This window comes from Thermobia domestica, chromosome 11 (assembly GCF_964235325.1).
Source record: "Thermobia domestica chromosome 11, izTheDome1.hap1.1, whole genome shotgun sequence".
NCBI lineage: Eukaryota > Metazoa > Arthropoda > Insecta > Zygentoma > Lepismatidae > Thermobia > Thermobia domestica.
Window position 1 is genome coordinate 197,130,928 of NC_137464.1, and position 18,615 is coordinate 197,149,542.

The 18,615-nt window shown below is 35.7% G+C and overlaps 2 protein-coding genes across 2 annotated transcripts in view; both read left to right on the forward strand.

Moving 5' to 3' along the window:
• The window catches only part of sn (fascin domain-containing protein singed), a 279,621-nt gene that overhangs the window by 51,583 nt on the left and 209,423 nt on the right, over positions 1–18,615 (forward strand). The window lies entirely within an intron of this gene.
• LOC145665414 (protein FAM200A-like) lies at positions 2,794–5,052 on the forward strand. Its single transcript, XM_081732720.1, has one exon. It carries the CDS (start codon positions 2,794–2,796, stop codon positions 5,050–5,052), a length of 2,259 nt encoding a protein of 752 aa, XP_081588846.1.

Below are 18,615 nucleotides of genomic sequence, written 5' to 3' on the forward strand. Positions count from 1 at the left end.
GACGCTTGACGTCATGCCGGACGCCATAAATATTTTTTGGAACTTCGGGAACGACGTCTACTCACGTTCTCCCTCACTTTTACCCCTGTATCCAGCAAAATAAAAGCTATCATCAGTTATTGTTATTACTAACAACGAACGACGTACTTTTTAGCATCACAAAAAATTCGCGTTTTCTCTGTTTTCTTAAACTCTTCATTGAGCATTCATCTTCAAGCATGTTCAGCTCAATGTGATCCATGGACTGATACATGTGTTATGTAATACATGGATAATATTTTAGTTCAACAGAAAATAAAATTTAAGAGTTAGTGATGATTTTAAACTATATCTCATTAATCCTACTACGTATGTATTTTGTTAGCGTTATAGAGAACAGCTCAATGTGGGTGTATTTCAGTATGTTTCACTTCAGCGAAATCGTTGTTTTACGTCCCACGATTATGCCGACTAGGCGAAAGGAGACTGGGGCCTACAAGTTAGGTACCACTCCGGCATTTGCCTGATGTGAATGAGGGGAAACCCAGGAAAAACCTCATTCAAGGTGGCTTGCCTGAAAAAGCTGTTACACTTTTTCGATAGTGTCCCCACCGGGAATTGAACTCGGGACCAGGGAGCGGATGAAGGATTCGTCTTGTGTTAACATGTATATTTAGGAAGGGACAGAGGCTTTTTGTTATACGATATTTTTTTTATTTATTTTTAGCCATGTACCATTGCGGCTTTGTGCGTATTTTTTAGAAACTGTTTGGATTTTTTGTGTTGGCCACCCTGTATTTTAGATATACAGCTACTGATTTGAAGTTTTTTTTTTTTTTTTTAATTAATTAAATTTGGTCGTTCTAGTAGATTAGGTTCAGTAAACATTTTTGTTCGAGAATAACTGTTTTCTAAAACTTCGTCTCTTTAATTAAACGGAACTGTGATTACCAGTTTTCGTCAGTCAACAAATTAAGAATTTGTAGATGTCTGTTGACGTGACTGATTCTCATCAGAAAACACACACACACACTCTCTAATGTCAATATAAGAACAAAACAGTTGCTGCCAATTAACGATTTTTTTTTATTGAGGGTTCGGTTAATTTTATCTTTTTTTTTTAATGTGCTTCATTTAGTAATTAAAGCTAATTCAAACAATTTATTGGTAAAGCGTTTGATGGGAAAATCTGAACTATTACTTAAATGTTTGCAGAGCTGCTGCTGCTACTCCTCTTATGGATATAGGAATTCATTGTTTTGCGTTAAATGGGATTTTAAGTTTGAATTTGCATTAGTGCTATTTTCTTCTGATTTGTTAACGTGATTAGCATATACAAACCTGAAGATTATGTAAATAACTGAAAATTGTGTAGATTTGTATGCATATTCATATCCTGGAAATGGAACACATGCTATTCTCCTCATTCCTTCTCTGATTGTAAGTTCAATACATCCGAGTCGCTGCGCCGTCCTCTTCGTCGAGTTTGCGTTTAATAATACAATTATGATTAAGCGTTACCTTTTTGTTATTTTATCGCTTAGTTTCATGGCTTCAAAATTACTGAACATATCAAATTCCCCCCCCTCTCTGATTTTGAGTTTCTTCAGGTCTTGTGTTTCTCGACCTTGTATAATACCGAGGTTATGAAGGACTGGACCTACTGGTAACGTGGAGTTGAATCCGCTTCAATGCGCTGGCGCCACTGACATCATGCAAGATCAATGCTTACAATGTAGCCTTTCCCACCACATTATCTCTTCTTCAAGAGAGCTGGATTAGGGAACTGTCACCGGCCTTCGTGTGATTTCGTACTAGATTTAGTGATTTTATCATTGAATTAGTGATCTAGTACGTACTTCGCGTAAATATGTACAATCTAGTGATTTTTGTCATTTCATTTCTCATGGAGTTAAATGACAAGGAAATGATTTTTCAAATAACAAGGAAAACTGTGTTTCGGTTCGGAAAGAATGTTCAAACTTAAAGAGTTAATCTTTTTGTTCCTCTCTGAGAGCAACCCCTGCTGTGAAATGACCATGGGTAAACAGACAGTACTTTTGGCCTCCACCTCTTTATGTTCGCCGACATGGGATGAGATTGAGAGTTACTTATCGTGAGCAGGTAGGTTTCTGAAGCAAGTGGAGAAATAATAATTCTCTGCTTCAACGTTTTGTCACGTACGGAGGCGCTGGCAGTATCATTCCCTTTTCTTTTTTCCCAATGAGTCTAAAGAAGGAGGAAACCATACTAATATATGTATTAATAAAATGTACCAGCAAATAAGCACAGTACCGACGAAAGTTCCATCTGTGACTCAGTTGTTGAGCATAAATCTATTGATATTGTCACGTACAAGCACTCTAAACTTGTCTTACCCTTTCGTATTATCTGTACAATTTTTAACCTCACTAATTTCTCACGAGAAAATTTCTAGCATATGGGATTTGAAATCTGCACACTTGTACTTTCTTCTTTCGCTAATGAGTAAACTAATTTAGGTTTCTAAGAAAGACATCAATAAACAGGAAGGTCAATAATACTAACCGCCGCTGTTTGGTAGATTTTCAAATCAGCTCGTTTGAGTCTTATATTAGTTTAGTTAGTAATTTCGTGCAATATCTTGTGCAGCGCGAGTCGCTACGTAGGTTGTTCTCGTTGTTCATAATATCCGTAGTGATTTCCACCAGAACTTTCAGTTTGAGGTGTTAATTAATTTCTCGCGGATATTTTTTCTTTTGCTTAAGTTCGGGCTTGTGTTGCAAGTCACTGACCCATAGTGTGTCCCATCGGTGGTGCTGATGAGTTGAGGACATGGGTGATAATCAAAAGTCAACTCTATTAAATTACTTTAAGAAGGCGTGTGTGCGTGAGGTGTCTTCAAATTGTTCTCAAGTTGGGGGTGAAATTTCTAATAGTACTACTGCGTGTGTGATTACTAATAACCCTGAAGTGAAAAAAAGTGCGCGTAACTGTGTTGGTACTTCCAGTAATTGTAACAATACCGAGATTCAGAATGAACGCGTTTCTAATGATAACAGTAATTTCGACAACATTCGTACAAAAAGAAAAGCTAACGAAAGTGTGACACCAAGTGATATGAATGATGTCGAACACTCAACTAAAAAAATCAAGCATTACCAGCAGAAATATAAAAAAAGTTGGGAAGACAAACCGCAATTTAAAGACTGGCTTACGTGTAGCCCTAAAACCCCTGGGAAAGCATATTGTAAATATTGCGATATAGAGCTTTTAGGAAGTGTATCAGCAATGGAACGCCATTTACATACCTCAAAGCATTTGAAACGCGTCGAAGAAAGGAAAACCACTGTTACTTTGGACAGTGCGTTTCGAATACCTGTTGAAAATAGCTTAGGGGATCAAGTGACAGAAGCCGAGGTTAGATTATCTGCATATTTAGCAGAGCAAAATCTACCTATTTCGGTCATGGACACTTTACCTGAACTCTTAAAAGTGTGTTTTCCGGATTCCCAAATTGCGAAACAAATTCGATGTGGTCGTACAAAATCCGCTGCTATTATTAAAAATGTTTTAGCGGAAGAAAACATTGAAGTAATCGCCGAAGAACTGCGAAACAATTATTTTTCAATTATTATTGACGAATCTACAGATATAAGTAATTCCAAAACTCTAGCTGTTGTAGTTCGTTACTTTAGCTCCGGAAAGGGTCAAGTATTGGATAGTCTTTTAGGTTTATTGGAAATTCATAGTGGGAAAAGCAATACAATTTTTGAAGCAATAATTACGCTTTTCCAAGAGAGAAATATCCCAATTTCAAATTTAATTGGATTTGCTGCTGACAACGCCAGTACTATGATGGGAGTTAACGCAGGTGTAAGCGCAAAACTAATGGAATTGAATAGACATCTTTTTGTTGCGCGCTGTATTTGCCATAGCTTTCATATATGTGCATCTGAGGCTTGTAAAGAACTTCCTCAATCACTTGAGAACTTTTGTAGAGATATAACCTCTTTTTTCAATGCAAGTTCTAAACGAGTCTCCGAACTGAAAGAAATTCAAGATTTTTTCAAGATGAAACCCCATAAATTATTAAGTTTAAGCCAGACACGATGGCTCTCACTCCAGCAAGTTATTTCCCGAATTATTGAGCAATGGGATGTATTGCAGGCATACTTCCGATCACTATCACTAGAGGAAAAGCGTGACAGCCGCCCCCAAGATCTGCTACGAGGCCTGGAAAATGTAATAATGAAGGCCTATTTCTATTTTCTAACATTTTTCCTCCCTCATGTGACGGAATTGAACTTAGAATTCCAAAGCGAAAAGTATAGGCTGCACACTCTATTAGAAAATGTAGGAGCAACGCTTAAAACAATTTTAAAATATTACATGGATAGGAGTTACGTAGACAACACTCCTCTAAATCAAATTAACCCTGCAAATTCCAAAGAGTTCTTGAAAATAGAAGATATGTATTTGGGTGCTCGAGTGCAGGCGATTTTTATTAGGAATGAAAATCTCTCGAAAGAATTCATGGAGTTCAGACGTAGATGTCAGCGATTTTATATTGAATTCTGCAGACAATTGTTGAAACGTGTTGAATTTGGGAATCACACGTTGCAATCTCTTCTGATGCTTGACCCTTCAAATGTACAAAAGTATAATTCTGTGATCCCTTTGGCTGTGCGTTTTCCTAATATAGTGGAAGAGAACGAATTTGAAATTATTGATTCCGAGTGGCGTCGATTACAGAACTATAAAATCGATTTCAAGGATAAAGATATGGAGGAATTTTGGTGGCAAGTGTGTAAATTGAAGAACGGAGCAGGAGAAATTGCTTTCCCGACATTGTCAAAATTTGTAAAGGGGATGCTGGCATTACCGCATTCATCGGCCGCTGCAGAACGAATATTCTCAGCGGTCACCTTGAACAAAACTAAAATTAGGAACAAACTTTCGGTTCCAATGTTAAATAGTATTCTCATAACAAAACAAGCTTTGAAGGGACAAAACAGTGCAAGTATGGTTGTTTCAAAGAAACTCATAAAACGCGCTAAATCGTGTTTATCTTCACCAAGGCCCCAAAATTGAAAGACAAAGTGCATCAATGTAAATATGTAAATATGAATATCATACATAATTTCTATCTAGAACAATTACCGAAATTTGATAATTATATAGTGTGAATTGCAACGTAGGAATTAGTGCCTTATTTGAAGACGTCTATGCTGCATGGTAAGTTTATTATTATTATTATTATTATTATTATTATTATTATTATTATTATTATTATTATTATTATTGTAGACCCCTATTCAATTGTGTTTCACACACATACATTTATTTCAAGTCTTTCAGGTTCAGTTACTAATGAATTCTTAATTTTGGGAAGTTGCTAAAATCACATTTGTGCTAATCGTTCAGTGTATTTCAAATGATTTGTTTCTACGTAGTACATATTAATAGCGTTTATTTATGTACTAAAAAACTACAGATGTATAGGAGGTCATATGGTAAATATTTAAATTTTATCGCTAAGCTAAGGGAAGAAATACCTAATGTATTTATTCTTGTATACATTATAAGGAATTAGCGCATGGAATAAGCTTTCTTTCCTTAGCTTGTAGCACTAAATTGTAATTTAATTTTTTACCAATATGACTTCCCTCTAGAGCCGCCACTGAGTTATTCATCCGAAATCTTTTCGTTCCCCTACTGTCCTGTTCCGGATACGGGGCATACTAGAAAGTAGGAATAGTATCTAGCCATTATAGTTTGATAAAGTTAATTCAGATTTTCTCTCTCCATTACATTACATTATATATATATATATATATATATATATATATATATATATAGTATGGAGTGTTAACATTTGGTGATTTTTAGTGATTTTCTACTCTCTAATCTAGTACTAAATGTTAATTGTTCGTTGGCAACCCTGATCTGCCATTTAGTTTACCGTGAGTCGTTGGCCAATGCACATGCGTGTTGAAGCGGTGGAAGCATTTGTTCGCGGAAAGTATAGTGGCTGTTCAGCGGAAGCTGCGACGTGGGCAGGACCGGCATTTTAGGGTGCCAAACAGGAAAGCAATTACCAAGTGGGTGAGACAGTGGAGAAAAATTGGTTCTGTCGTCGACAAGAAGCGTGAAGATTCAGACTTAAAATTACTCTTCTCGCGAACAAAGGCTTCTATCGCGTGAACATGCATGTGCAGTGGCCAACGACTCATAGTAAACTAAATGACAGCTCTTTGTGATGTAGATGACATTGCAACTAGCACCGACATACGCTTCAGTTTGGCAGTGTTGCCGCTTTCAAGTGTCACATTTTCCGTGGCTCACCCTGTATATTCATTGCCCTTGATAGCTACAATAATGTTACATGTGATGATATATATGTATGTCGTATGTTCCGAAGATCTTGAAAGTATTGTGCTTGTTGCCATTCGTGGGGCCATTAGAAAAGCGCGTTCTATAATTCAAATTTTGCAAGATTTTTTATTTTAATATCACGTCGCTTATAATTTCATTTATTTTATTTATTTTTTACTAGTAACAGAAAGTATTCCGTGAAATACTTGTTACAAACTTTCGTGCTCATTCAGTATTATTCCAATTAGTATAGTTCTACGTTTTGCATTATTACTGGACTATATTTTTATTATTTATTTTTTTAAATATTTTCTTTTACATGTTGTTAACATGTAGCATTTGGTGAAGCTGTAATATTTACGGAAACTAAACACTGCGTGTCGACTCAATCCGATATAATTTAACATGTACACATATGTAAGATTTGAAGCTTTCCTGGCGGCGTATATTATAAAGTTCTTCTCGGGCAATCAGCCAGGTGAAAACTGGTGGATAGGCCAACGTTTCGAGAGCTGTCATCGTTCTCGTCATCAGGGCAATTATGTAGAGATCAGCGGATATAAGTAATATATACTCTGGGCTGGAGAAAATGCTGGATCCTGATTGGCTGAAAATGCTGGTTCCTGATTGGCTGGTTCAATCTGAAAAACTGGAGCTGTCATTGGCTGGCTAAGTTCCGTAGTCCGTGCTATTGATTGGCTGAGGGTTATCTGAATGTTTGTGTGTCGTTTTCTTTGCTGTGGTACTGATGACCGGGTTCCACAGGGGGCTGAGTTGAAATCCAGTGTCTCTATTAACGTTGTTCGGTTCATGAACTATGGCGAGAGATTCGGCTACTATCCTGGTCCAGTAACTGGTGCTCTTGGTAATGATGGATGTATCCTTAAATAAAACTTTATGGCCTTCTGATAAACTGTGTTCAGCTAAACCTGATTTTTCTGGATGGAATAATCTAATGTAATTTTCATGTTCTGTGTTAAGACCATACACAAGCCGCCACCAAAAATCAGGAACTTACTTCGCCCGATCAAAGATGACTTGGGCTTAAAGACACCAGGCGTGTATCGTATACCCTGTGAATGCGGAAAGGCTTATATAGGACAAACAGGACGCACCATTGAACAACGTTGCAGAGAACATGAAAATTACATTAGATTATTCCATCCAGAAAAATCAGGTTTAGCTGAACACAGTTTATCAGAAGGCCATAAAGTTTTATTTAAGGATACATCCATCATTACCAAGAGCACCAGTTACTGGACCAGGATAGTAGCCGAATCTCTTGCCATAGTTCATGAACCGAACAACGTTAATAGAGACACTGGATTTCAACTCAGCCCCCTGTGGAACCCGGTCATCAGTACCACAGCAAAGAAAACGACACACAAACATTCAGATAACCCTCAGCCAATCAATAGCACGGACTACGGAACTTAGCCAGCCAATGACAGCTCCAGTTTTTCAGATTGAACCAGCCAATCAGGAACCAGCATTTTCAGCCAATCAGGATCCAGCATTTTCTCCAGCCCAGAGTATATATTACTTATATCCGCTGATCTCTACATAATTGCCCTGATGACGAGAACGATGACAGCTCTCGAAACGTTGGCCTATCCACCAGTTTTCACCTGGCTGATTGCCCGAGAAGAACTTTATAATGTACACATATATTGATCGCATACTTACTTCGGAAGGAGAATTTCAAGCTCTTTCGGTTTAACGTACCTGCTCCAAATGCATTAATAATTTTAGATATTTAAAACTATTCAGGGGTGCCCACAAGGGGGGGGGGGCTATGACGCAAACTGCGTCATTGAAATATTTGGGGGGGTAAACATCTATATAAATATGTTTGAGGGGGTGTCAAAATTAATCGAAAATATTTTTTTTATGGAAGAACACTTACGGATAGACAATTGAGGGGGGTGCGTCATGGACATGAGGGGGGGTGGGCACCACTGCTTTACTCATTCTTGTATACTCGTTAATAAATATAAGTTACAGACTAATTAAATTTTAAAGTTTAAACAGGATTTGGATTATTAGTACTAGCAGTATTTGTACTAATTCAATCTAGATGCTACTGTACTTCTTTGTATGTGAATAGATTACTACTTTGTCGAAATTACTTCAAGTAAGTTACGATTTTCTGTTGTTATTCTTATGTACGTTCTGTGGTTGTTTTTCTTCCCTGCGAACTATAATTTTTCAGAGATGTGCTTCTTTTGTCAGTTTCCATTTAGTTAGAAGAAAACTGCCAATATTGCTTGAGACTTTTGTATAACTATGAAGTAACGTGACCAGTGCATCATTTAACTGAAAATTTTGGGGCGAAGTTCTCTGTAGTTTATAAGACAGAATTTCTCTCCGTTTGAGTTCATTGTCTTGTATTGTTTGTAATTAAATCATCAGTGTAATATAAAAGAAAACTGCTTCCTTTTCTTACTTTCTTGTCTGCAAAAGATTTATTATTTCTTTTGTGTGAATGAAATGAGATGATGATGAAAGGACATACTGTACACGTAACTTCAAATCAGTGTTGTTCCTTTTTCTCTTTTTCAACAATATGTAATTGGATGAAATTAATGTCCGGTCACGCGAAACGGAAGGCAAGCCCTTGTCTGTGAACCACAAGAACCATTTTATAGAGATGCCAGCACGAGATAACCATATTGCGCAGAAATGATACTTCCGGTTTACCATAAATGTTTTTCTTTTTTAAAAGAAATATGCAGTGTAAAATAATCGTCACCTTTCACTTACACTGTCTGACATGTTTTGTGCATATTTTACTACTTGTATCATTGGTGTAGTAATGTATAAACTAACAACGTAATATGTAAACCAAAAATATAAAGAAGTGGCGATTTCCTTACTTTGTGAACACTAATGAACAAAGATCTTCTCATTGGTTTGAAACAATACGTTGTATTGGAGAAAATGCCCTAGATGTAGACAAGAAAACGCTCACTTGCTGTCGGGTTACAGTCTTTGTTGAACAATCGTGATAAGAGTGTTAGTTTTGTTGGAGAAACTTGATAATAGGAATGCTGGCCATGTTGAAAAAATCTGTTAAAATTTGAGACTTTGCTGTTCATAAACTTGTTAGAATTGTTTGTTTTGCCGAAAATTATGCATGGGGCATTGATTTTTTGCTGGAAATTTTGTTAGGACCCCTAGTTTTACTGGAAAATCTGGATAAAGTTACTGATTTGCTGAGTATTTTGATCGGGCTGCTGCTGTGCTGGAAAACCGTAAGGTTACTTTAGCATCTTGATAGGGATGCTACTGATTTACTGGACTGTTGTTAGTTGATGTTACTGGTTTACTGAGCATTTTGATAGGGCTGTTTCGAGCCGAAAAATTCCGATACAATTGCGACAGCATCTTGATGGGATTACTGACACTTGCTGAGCATTTTGATAGGATTGCTGCTGTGCTGGAAACTATTCATAAGGTTATTTGGTTTAAGTGTCTTGATAGGACTGCTTTAGAGCTGAAAAATCTTGATAAGGTTACGTAAGCATCCTGATAGATTGCTACTGCTGTACTGAATCTAGATAAAATTACTGATTTGCTGAATACCTTGATAGGGCTGTTTTTGTAATGAAAATTCTTGATAAAGTTGCTGATTTTGTTGAAACATTCTGTTCAGATGGTTGATTTTACTCTGGTATTATGCTGAAAAATTTTGATAGAATGTTGCTGAAGCAGCAAGGAATTTCAGCAAGATTTCTAATAGTAATTTAGGAACAAAAACAGCAACAAGAAAATAAAGTTTACTTTGGTTTCTATAGCACAATAGTATTTGTGTTAATCATGAAAACCTGACAACAAATTTCAGAAATGAAGACTTTGAGTTCATCACAGGGCAACTTGATCCAGTTTCTTTATCACGATTGCTTGTTAAATGAATCCTATTCCCAGAATCGGAATTTCAATATCAGTGACAGAAGACCGTTATGAGACATATCTTAAGCTTTTTTTTTTTCCTCGTAATTTAATTTTTGTTCACATAAATTTTTCAGAGCTCATCTGAATGGTTTGAACGTGACAAAGACAAAGCAGTGTTCATGACTTGGTGTAATCTCATCAGACATTACAAGATATTCCAGTTAAGAATTAATGACCATAGTGATACCACGAGATACTCATTTCATTCTCTTGTTCTCAGTGTCATTTCACTCAGGCAGATACAGAACTGGGATAATAAAAGAGTAATGATCTAAGAATGATGTGGTTCTGAACGTTAGTGATACTGAGACGCGGTTTGTTGTACCAAACTATATTCCATGGTATATAGATTTTTTTCGAGTTATACATTGCAAAAGAAAAATCAGCCACGAATGAAGTAAAGTAAACCTCTCTAGACTGAGCCATGGTTGACAAAACTTTTTTTTTTTTTTTGTAGGATATTTTGTAGTTGGAGCATGAAGTTTCCGTATTTATTTATTTATACACTGGAATTTGCTATCTGAATTAAAGTATCTCATAATTTCTGAAAAGGTAGGTTAGTATCCTAAATCTACCCACACACCAGACTCGAACTGAAGACCGTTAGGCTACATCTAGACATACTTGAAAATTTTTGTGGATGGAATGTTCGAAATGAAGAGTGAAGAATACATACGATAAAAATACTAAATGTTTTTCTTTTTACTTAATTATAATTATAGTACTGTATAATTATCAATATATATTGGGATTGGGGAATCAGTGGACTGGGTTTTTGTTCCAGACCTACCAATACCTCCAAACATCTTAATAATATTATTAGAGCTGCCTCGTGTCTATATGGTTAGCATACACGCCTTTGGACTGGGTTCCGCGGGTTCCATTCCCGCTGGGCGTTCATGTAATTTGGATTCCACGTTAAGCCGTACATTCATATCTCATATAGCCCCGCTGCTGAAAGGAACACTTAACTCCAGTTTCCCAACTAAACAACATTCACTAATATTAGCCTAAATAAAGGGAACCTAATAGTTTCTAGATCCTCTTAATTATCGTTTAGTGTATGGTGTTCTGATTTTGATCATTCAAAACACGATCTCAATTTTTCTAGGGTAAAGTAAAACTATGTACAATAGAAAGGGTACATGGTTTGTCCTTTTAATTTCTAGCAAATCGCTTATAACAAAACATTTAGAAAGAAAAATTATACGAAACTACATTCATACTTGTCCACATAAGACAATGGACACTGTCCAGGGAATATTTCCTTCATATTTATAAATCTCATGCCCTCCTAATGCCTGGATATTTAACTTGGGTTTTTCTCTTTTTTTCTCCGGGTTCTTCTGACATGGAGGAGGCAATTGCTTGTTCTCTTTAATGTTGCATCATCCTATAGAAGTCCTGTTCGAAACAAAGATAAATTCAGTATCATTTTAAAATTTGGAATGTTTCAGTTGTAAGAATTTTGCCTCCTACTTCCTAGCCTGGATATCGGTTCATGGTACGGCAGTGTTTCAATATTTTGTTAGCGAATTTTCTGTTTCAAGTTGGAAAGTTAAAAAAAAAAACCTCCATATAAACAAAATACACGGAGCTATTTGTTTGGATTTATAATTTAGGTAATATGTGCTCCATCCAGAACAATTTAAAATTTGTCGCGCTTAACAATACCTATCGCAGTAGCGTGCGGACCCTTAATGACAAATTTGGCGGTTTCCAGTGACACACACAATAATATCGAAAAACTTGTGGGTGTTTGCTAAGAAGAATATGTAAACTTTGCCCATTTTAGTTTATTGACAAGGCAGAGATGGTAAAAGAAATAAAATAGGTCATTTTTCATTGATGTTTCATCATGAACATTTTCACTGTCAGTTTTGTGAAACACTTCAGATGTTACACAATACCAATTACAGTGCAATTTATTCATATTTTATTTAAAAAGATGTTTAAAAAAAAAGAGAGAGAGAAGGCACGTCTTCACAATAATTTGTCTCCCTTTCACTTAACACGATGTCTGTGCTCATGACTAAAGAAAAACTTGTCAACCTATCCATAATTCATAAAAAGGAATAATAATAATAATACCTAAACAAGATAGCGCTTTAATAATCTAGACACACTTTATATGTAAACATGAATTATGTAGCGTGTAATCTCGATGCTTTTTAAAGTAAACAATGCTTATAGACAAACTGTGGATTATTTTTATTGCATGTTGAGACATGGATTGTTAAAAAAGTACTATAACATGTAATTGCGTAACAAAGTTTGAAGTAAATATATGTATATTTTGCTCCTCACAGCAGCGCTTTTAATGTGTGCATAAAGTTTCCGTTTCTATGTCAGTAATTCGTTTCGTTGCAGAATGACGAATGAATAGAATGCCTTTTTATGCTATAATTGTGATTTACCTGCTTTTTTTATTTTCTTGTTATCATTCTTGCATATTGTAGTAAAATGTAAATGATATGTTACTATGTAAGGTTACTTTGTAACATAAATGTTCAAAATTTATGAGCTTAATCGGCTTTGAACTCAGTTGAGGCCCAGCTCAAGCACTTCAAATCAATAACGAGCTCGAACCCTGTTGGGGTTAGCGAGTCCAAGTTCGAGCAAGTAAGAGTCTTGAATTTGAGTGAGCAGATTAGTGAGCGTGAACTCCTTTAGAGATAACGAGGCGCGAGTCCGATTGTAAAACGACCATCTATGCAGCATCAGTCTGCCTTCACACTAGGATCTTGTGAGCCGCTCATGTGAACCTGTAGTGTAAAGGCATTGAATACTTCTGAGGCGCTCAAAATATCGTGATATAAAAATGGCAACCATGCTAGAGCCAGAAGAAGCTGCAGCTTTAATCTTGGCGATAAATTGCAAGAGAAAAGGAAAAGAAGATAATAGAACAATGTTGATTCTTCCTATAAATCGATCAAAATTGGAAAAATGTTCTTTTTACAATCTGTTTACTAAACTGAGAGAATATGAAAGAATTTTTTTTTCAGTTACTTCAGGATATCTATATCAGAGTGACACCAAAATGAGAAAATTTTCAACATCAAATATAGAATATATACACATTTCTCTATTGTAACTGAGTTCACGCTCACGTGTGAAGGGCTCTCATAAGACTGCGTGTTTTTTTTTTCCCCGCCAGCAGCCTGCTCGAGCCAGCCACAGGCGGAGTAATCATAGATGCTCAGAGCCGCGGCTCACTTGCACCGAAGAGCATGTGTGAAGGCGTACGTTTAAAGCTAACAACTGAGTTCAAAGCGAGCGGCTCAAAGGGTACTAGTGTGAAGGCTACCTAATACTAAATACTAATGATGTTAAAATCCAAATAATTCATAATTCGAATAATGGATTCCTCGAATATTCGTTATTCAGATATTCGAATAATTGAAGTAACGAATAAATTACTCGAACAATTATTCGGATAAGGAGTTATGATTCAATATTTATTCGAATAATTATTGGAACAGTCTTAATAGCACTACTAAATAAATTATACTACACATAATGCTATACAGAAATAATGTTCTGTAACATCTTTCGAATACTAATGAAACGAAGTAACGAAGTTGCCTCTTAGAACAATCCGAAGTTACGTGAAGACCGTGACTTAAAACTCGAATAATGCCATTTCAGCATAGTGGTGGATTTTCTTCGAGGATTTATATATGCTTTTCCCAATATAGGTAAGTGGATGCATGGACGCCGACAGCGGGGGCACAAGAGGGAGCAATTTGAGATGGATTTGGTTTTTCGAAATACTTACCAAATCATATTAATATATTGCTTACTAAGCCACGACAGTATTTAATATATGTAGTTTATAAAGTTATGCAATGTGTGTCAATAATAATTGCTTCACATGAAGTATTATGTGGATTCGAGACTTGGCTTGTGTGTCAATCTTTTACTGTCCTCCCTCAGTTGGAAAAATCCTGTGGGCGTTTCTGAGTGGATGGAATGGTCATCAGTTGATATTTTCAAGTTTCTCCAATTTCACGGTATTCCGTATTTTACCTCAACAGGTTGCACAGAATAATCAGATTTGAGACAATAATTAGAACAGATCTGGAAGAAAACTCATCCTCTGCTTATTAACTTATTTATATATTGGATTTCAATTTCTTTCAACCTCACGCCTCTTAGTTAATGACCACTCCAATGCCACCCTCAAAACACTGATGGATGCTACCACCATCTTATTGTCAATCTAAATGGCTTCGTGAATGTTGCGCCGAAAGATTCGCCATAATCTGTGGAATTACATTGGATGTATAGCAGCATGTAAAATTCAATATGACTGAGGCTAAACACTATATTATCATGCTCAAACACAGAAATCAAGTTTTAATAAAATCTTTCGTATGGTAAAGTATCTAATATCCAGTGTGTGAGGATTACAAGATAAATGTACTTCGGAAGTTTTATCATAGTATGTAATGCTAGATATAGAGATAAATAAATCATTTATCTAATTAATTAATATGGCGCTGCCTTAAAAAAATATTTAAAAAAATGGTAATTACTGGATATAAATCAATTTTCGGAATCTGTTTTGAAAATACACTTTAATATTGTTAGTAAAAGCTTAGAATTCATAGTCGCAAGTCAAATCAAAATTGAAAATAAAAGTAAATAAAAAATAAGATTAAATTTTTAAAAAATGGAAAAGCAGTTTTCTATTATAAATATACTCTTCTTTACCGTGTATCAAGTTTTAGTACCCAGAGGCGCATTAATCAAGTCTTTGGGCGAGAACTTTTAGAATGCAGGGTATCTTTCTTTCTGTAGCTAATAAACAATAATTGTATGCATTCAATGCTAAAATTATTAGTAGTTTTAACTTTCATTTTACAAGCCCTGTGTTTACATCAATGTATGGAATTGCAAATGCAAGGAAGATTATTGTGTCCACTATTATTATGAATCATGTAGTTCGTGGCAGTGAAAGTTAATGGATACCAAACCTCAGATTAATGTCGCGAAGGGGCAGAGAAAACTAAATAGCATCTCAGTTTCTTTATGCATCTGTAATTAGTTCGTATAAGAATTTTATAAGTTTCAAAGGGCTTTAAAAATTCTTGAAATTTCTCTCTTCATAAACAGAAGTTTTCGTTGTATCCTATCCTGTCAGTCTAATTAGAATAATCACATCGTAATATTTACGTCCCACTTCTTTATTTATCCAAAGATATTTTTCTTGGAAACCTCCAATTAAAATTTTGTACACCCTGTGTGTTATTTCTCAATGCCAATGAGTTTTTTTTTGTTTTTTTTTTTGTCTTGCACATCTTGATGTAACTACCACATTGCATTATATTCACTTAAATGTACGTATTCTAGAGTTTTGCGGAACTCCTTGGTGGCTACATAGTTAGCGTACACGTCTTCGTCGCGGGTGGCCCGGGTTTGATTTCTTGAGGGAGTGCACGTAGTTTGGATCCCACTCTAAGCTGTAGGTTCACATCTCATCTAGCCTCGTTGCGGAACGGGACACTAAACCTGAAGCTCAACTGCCGAGTTTTGTGTTTTACAACTTTCTCTAGTTGTGGTTTGTTAATCCTGTTTTGCTTCGAATATTGTCTATTATCTTTTCGAAAGTTTTTGTACTTTCAGCGTCCGTTTACTGTTAGGAGTTAACGCTCAACTTACACATCCATATACATAGTACAACGGGTAAATTCGTGCTTTTACGAGTTTAAATTATGACTATATATAATGTAAATAACAGGAAACAATGCCAACAAGCTTAAGATCGGTATCCAATCTCATGAGCCTGAAAGTCGTGAGCCACACATGGTAGCTCAGTGTTACAGCGATCACTTCTGGTGTGAGGAGTTCATGCTTCTATTCCAGACCATGTGCGGAAACATATGTATCTCTGTAGGTAGTACATTTTCACTATTATTGTATTCCATCAGTTTCACTTCCATTTATCGAGAACCTCCTTTAGCATGCAGGGCATAAACGTAGAATATAAAACTAGCAGTTTTACTTAATTTCAGCATACTACAACTCCTCTGTGATAATTCTGTTTCTTTTTTTCCTTCATTGATTTGCTCTGAATATTCAATGAGAGGGACACTATATACTACATGAATCAGCCAAATTCATTCGATCTGGATGAATCGTGACATGGTAGTAGATCTTGATTTTCTGTACAAGCTTGTGAAATATTATGGTGCGTTAACTTTAGGTATGCGTAAAGGAAAACAAATAAAGGACATGTTTTTACTATTGTATAATTTTTACTAATTTCTATATGTGATCACACCAAGTAGTGTGTGAGTAGCTTTCATTTAAAACACTTGAAACCTTTCTTGCCAGTGTATAAAAATATACTACTTACCAGGCCCGTGTCCAGGGGGGTCTAGGGAGGGCCGGCCCCCCTAAATGTTTGCTGCCTCCTAAAATTTTCACGGTAGGCTTGCAAATGAACTATAATATGGTGATGAACTACAATAAGGTTGGATCGGGCCCCCCTGACTTCACGCGGGCCTCCCTACATTTTTGGGCTGGCTACCGGCCTGCTACTTACAGAGTAAAGGTTAAGAAAACTGGACGATCAATTTTTGTTGTAGACTGTGATTAATAGTCATGAGCAAAAGTACATGGATATTTTCTTGTGCTGTAATTTTTTCCATTACCTTCCAGATAAATTGTGTGACTCCCAAAATTGTTCTCAAATTTGTCAATTCATTTCGATGTTATTGAAAATATGTAGGAAAGAAGGCATGACTTTCATTAACACTTGTACAAGATAGATAATGAATATATATGAATATTATTTTAAAGTTACAGACCTTATTTTGGAAGGAAAATCTTCCACATAATTTTAACGGTGATATTTTAAAATTATGATAGCATTCGTGTGAAATTGAATAAGTACTTCAGTATCATAAGCACGTTTTGTTTAGTGGTAATTTTCTTACCAGCGACATGAAATATATTTGTTCCTTTAGACGAATTAAGAGCAAATTACACATTTTTGTAGAAACGCTTCCGTGCACTTATAACGACCACTAAATGCAAGGATTACTATGAAAAACACCAGTTTGTAATTAACTTAAAATGTTTTGCATATTTTATATGTCGTTATAGCCCCCAGTCCGTATATTTATATAACCAAGGTTACTGATTTATCAAAATACATCTAAACACTGCATTATGATATTACCTTTTTATTGTAGTACACAATAGTTAAACATTTACACACTTCTAGAAATTGTACATACAGTTTTCACGAGGTGGATCCTTCATTTCTATATTCTTTATTTTCGTTGCTATGACAATTAAACTCATATCGTCAAAACACTATCGTAACAAAATATCATCGCATAACAACAGAAAAAGAAATTACCGGTACTTCTATTTCTCTTTTCATACTCTTCTTCCTTTCTTGAACAGCTTGTGCATATTTTAAAAGTACATTTTGCCCATAAATACAAATAAAGAGGTTAAAAAAAAATACAAGTATCGTTGTACACTGTGCCCATCATTTTGAGAAAATACTCTTGTGGAGGAATAAGAAATGGCTGCAAGTGATAATAGCTTGAAGAACAAGTATTGGACACGTGGATTTAACTTTTCTTGTGAGTGAAGTTGGCCTAAGGGTCTTTCTATACAACTCCACAACATCAATTTCTGTATTTGAATGGAAAGGCACGAAAGGAAATGAAAGCATGAACGGACTACTTCTAAGTAAAATCCTTTATAAGATGCAGAATAAAAACTAAACGGGTTTGTCATAGACTAAATGATTGGATCATCGAGGTGTGCTGATTATAATTATATGCGAAGTATCTCAAGCTATTTACTTTGATATTCAGACCAAAGAATCGTTGAACTTGGCATTCTGTGCTGGATATTGTAATTGAAATAGGAAATAACTCGAGTATACTTATATTATTTCAAATCAGAGCTTACTGTGCTATCGGAGTTGTTCTTTTGTTGGATATATGAATTGTATATCTTTGCTTTGTTCGGATTTTTTAATTTTTAACATCCAGTGATTATGCACTGAAGCTAAGGAAGGCTATGATGATGAGATGAATGGAAATGGTAGAATCACGGAAATAGAAGATACGAGAGACCCTCGAGAAAACTCACGCACACTGTGTTTGTCCACTACAGAATCCATTTTGCGGAGTTTGTTCTGAACTCATTCGTCTTTTCTCTTCGACTTAAAATTGTGAAAAATTGTTTTGAGTCTCGAATTGAAGAATATAATAGCACAAAACTCAAGTTTTATTGAACTCCTGTGTAGATAGCATACGCACCTTTGGCTAGAGAATAACAGATTCGGTTTCCTGT

Coding starts and splice junctions, on each gene's coding strand:
- LOC145665414 (XM_081732720.1), top strand. CDS start 2,794: ATGGGTGATAATCAAAAGTCAACTCTATTAAATTACTTTAAGAAGGCG.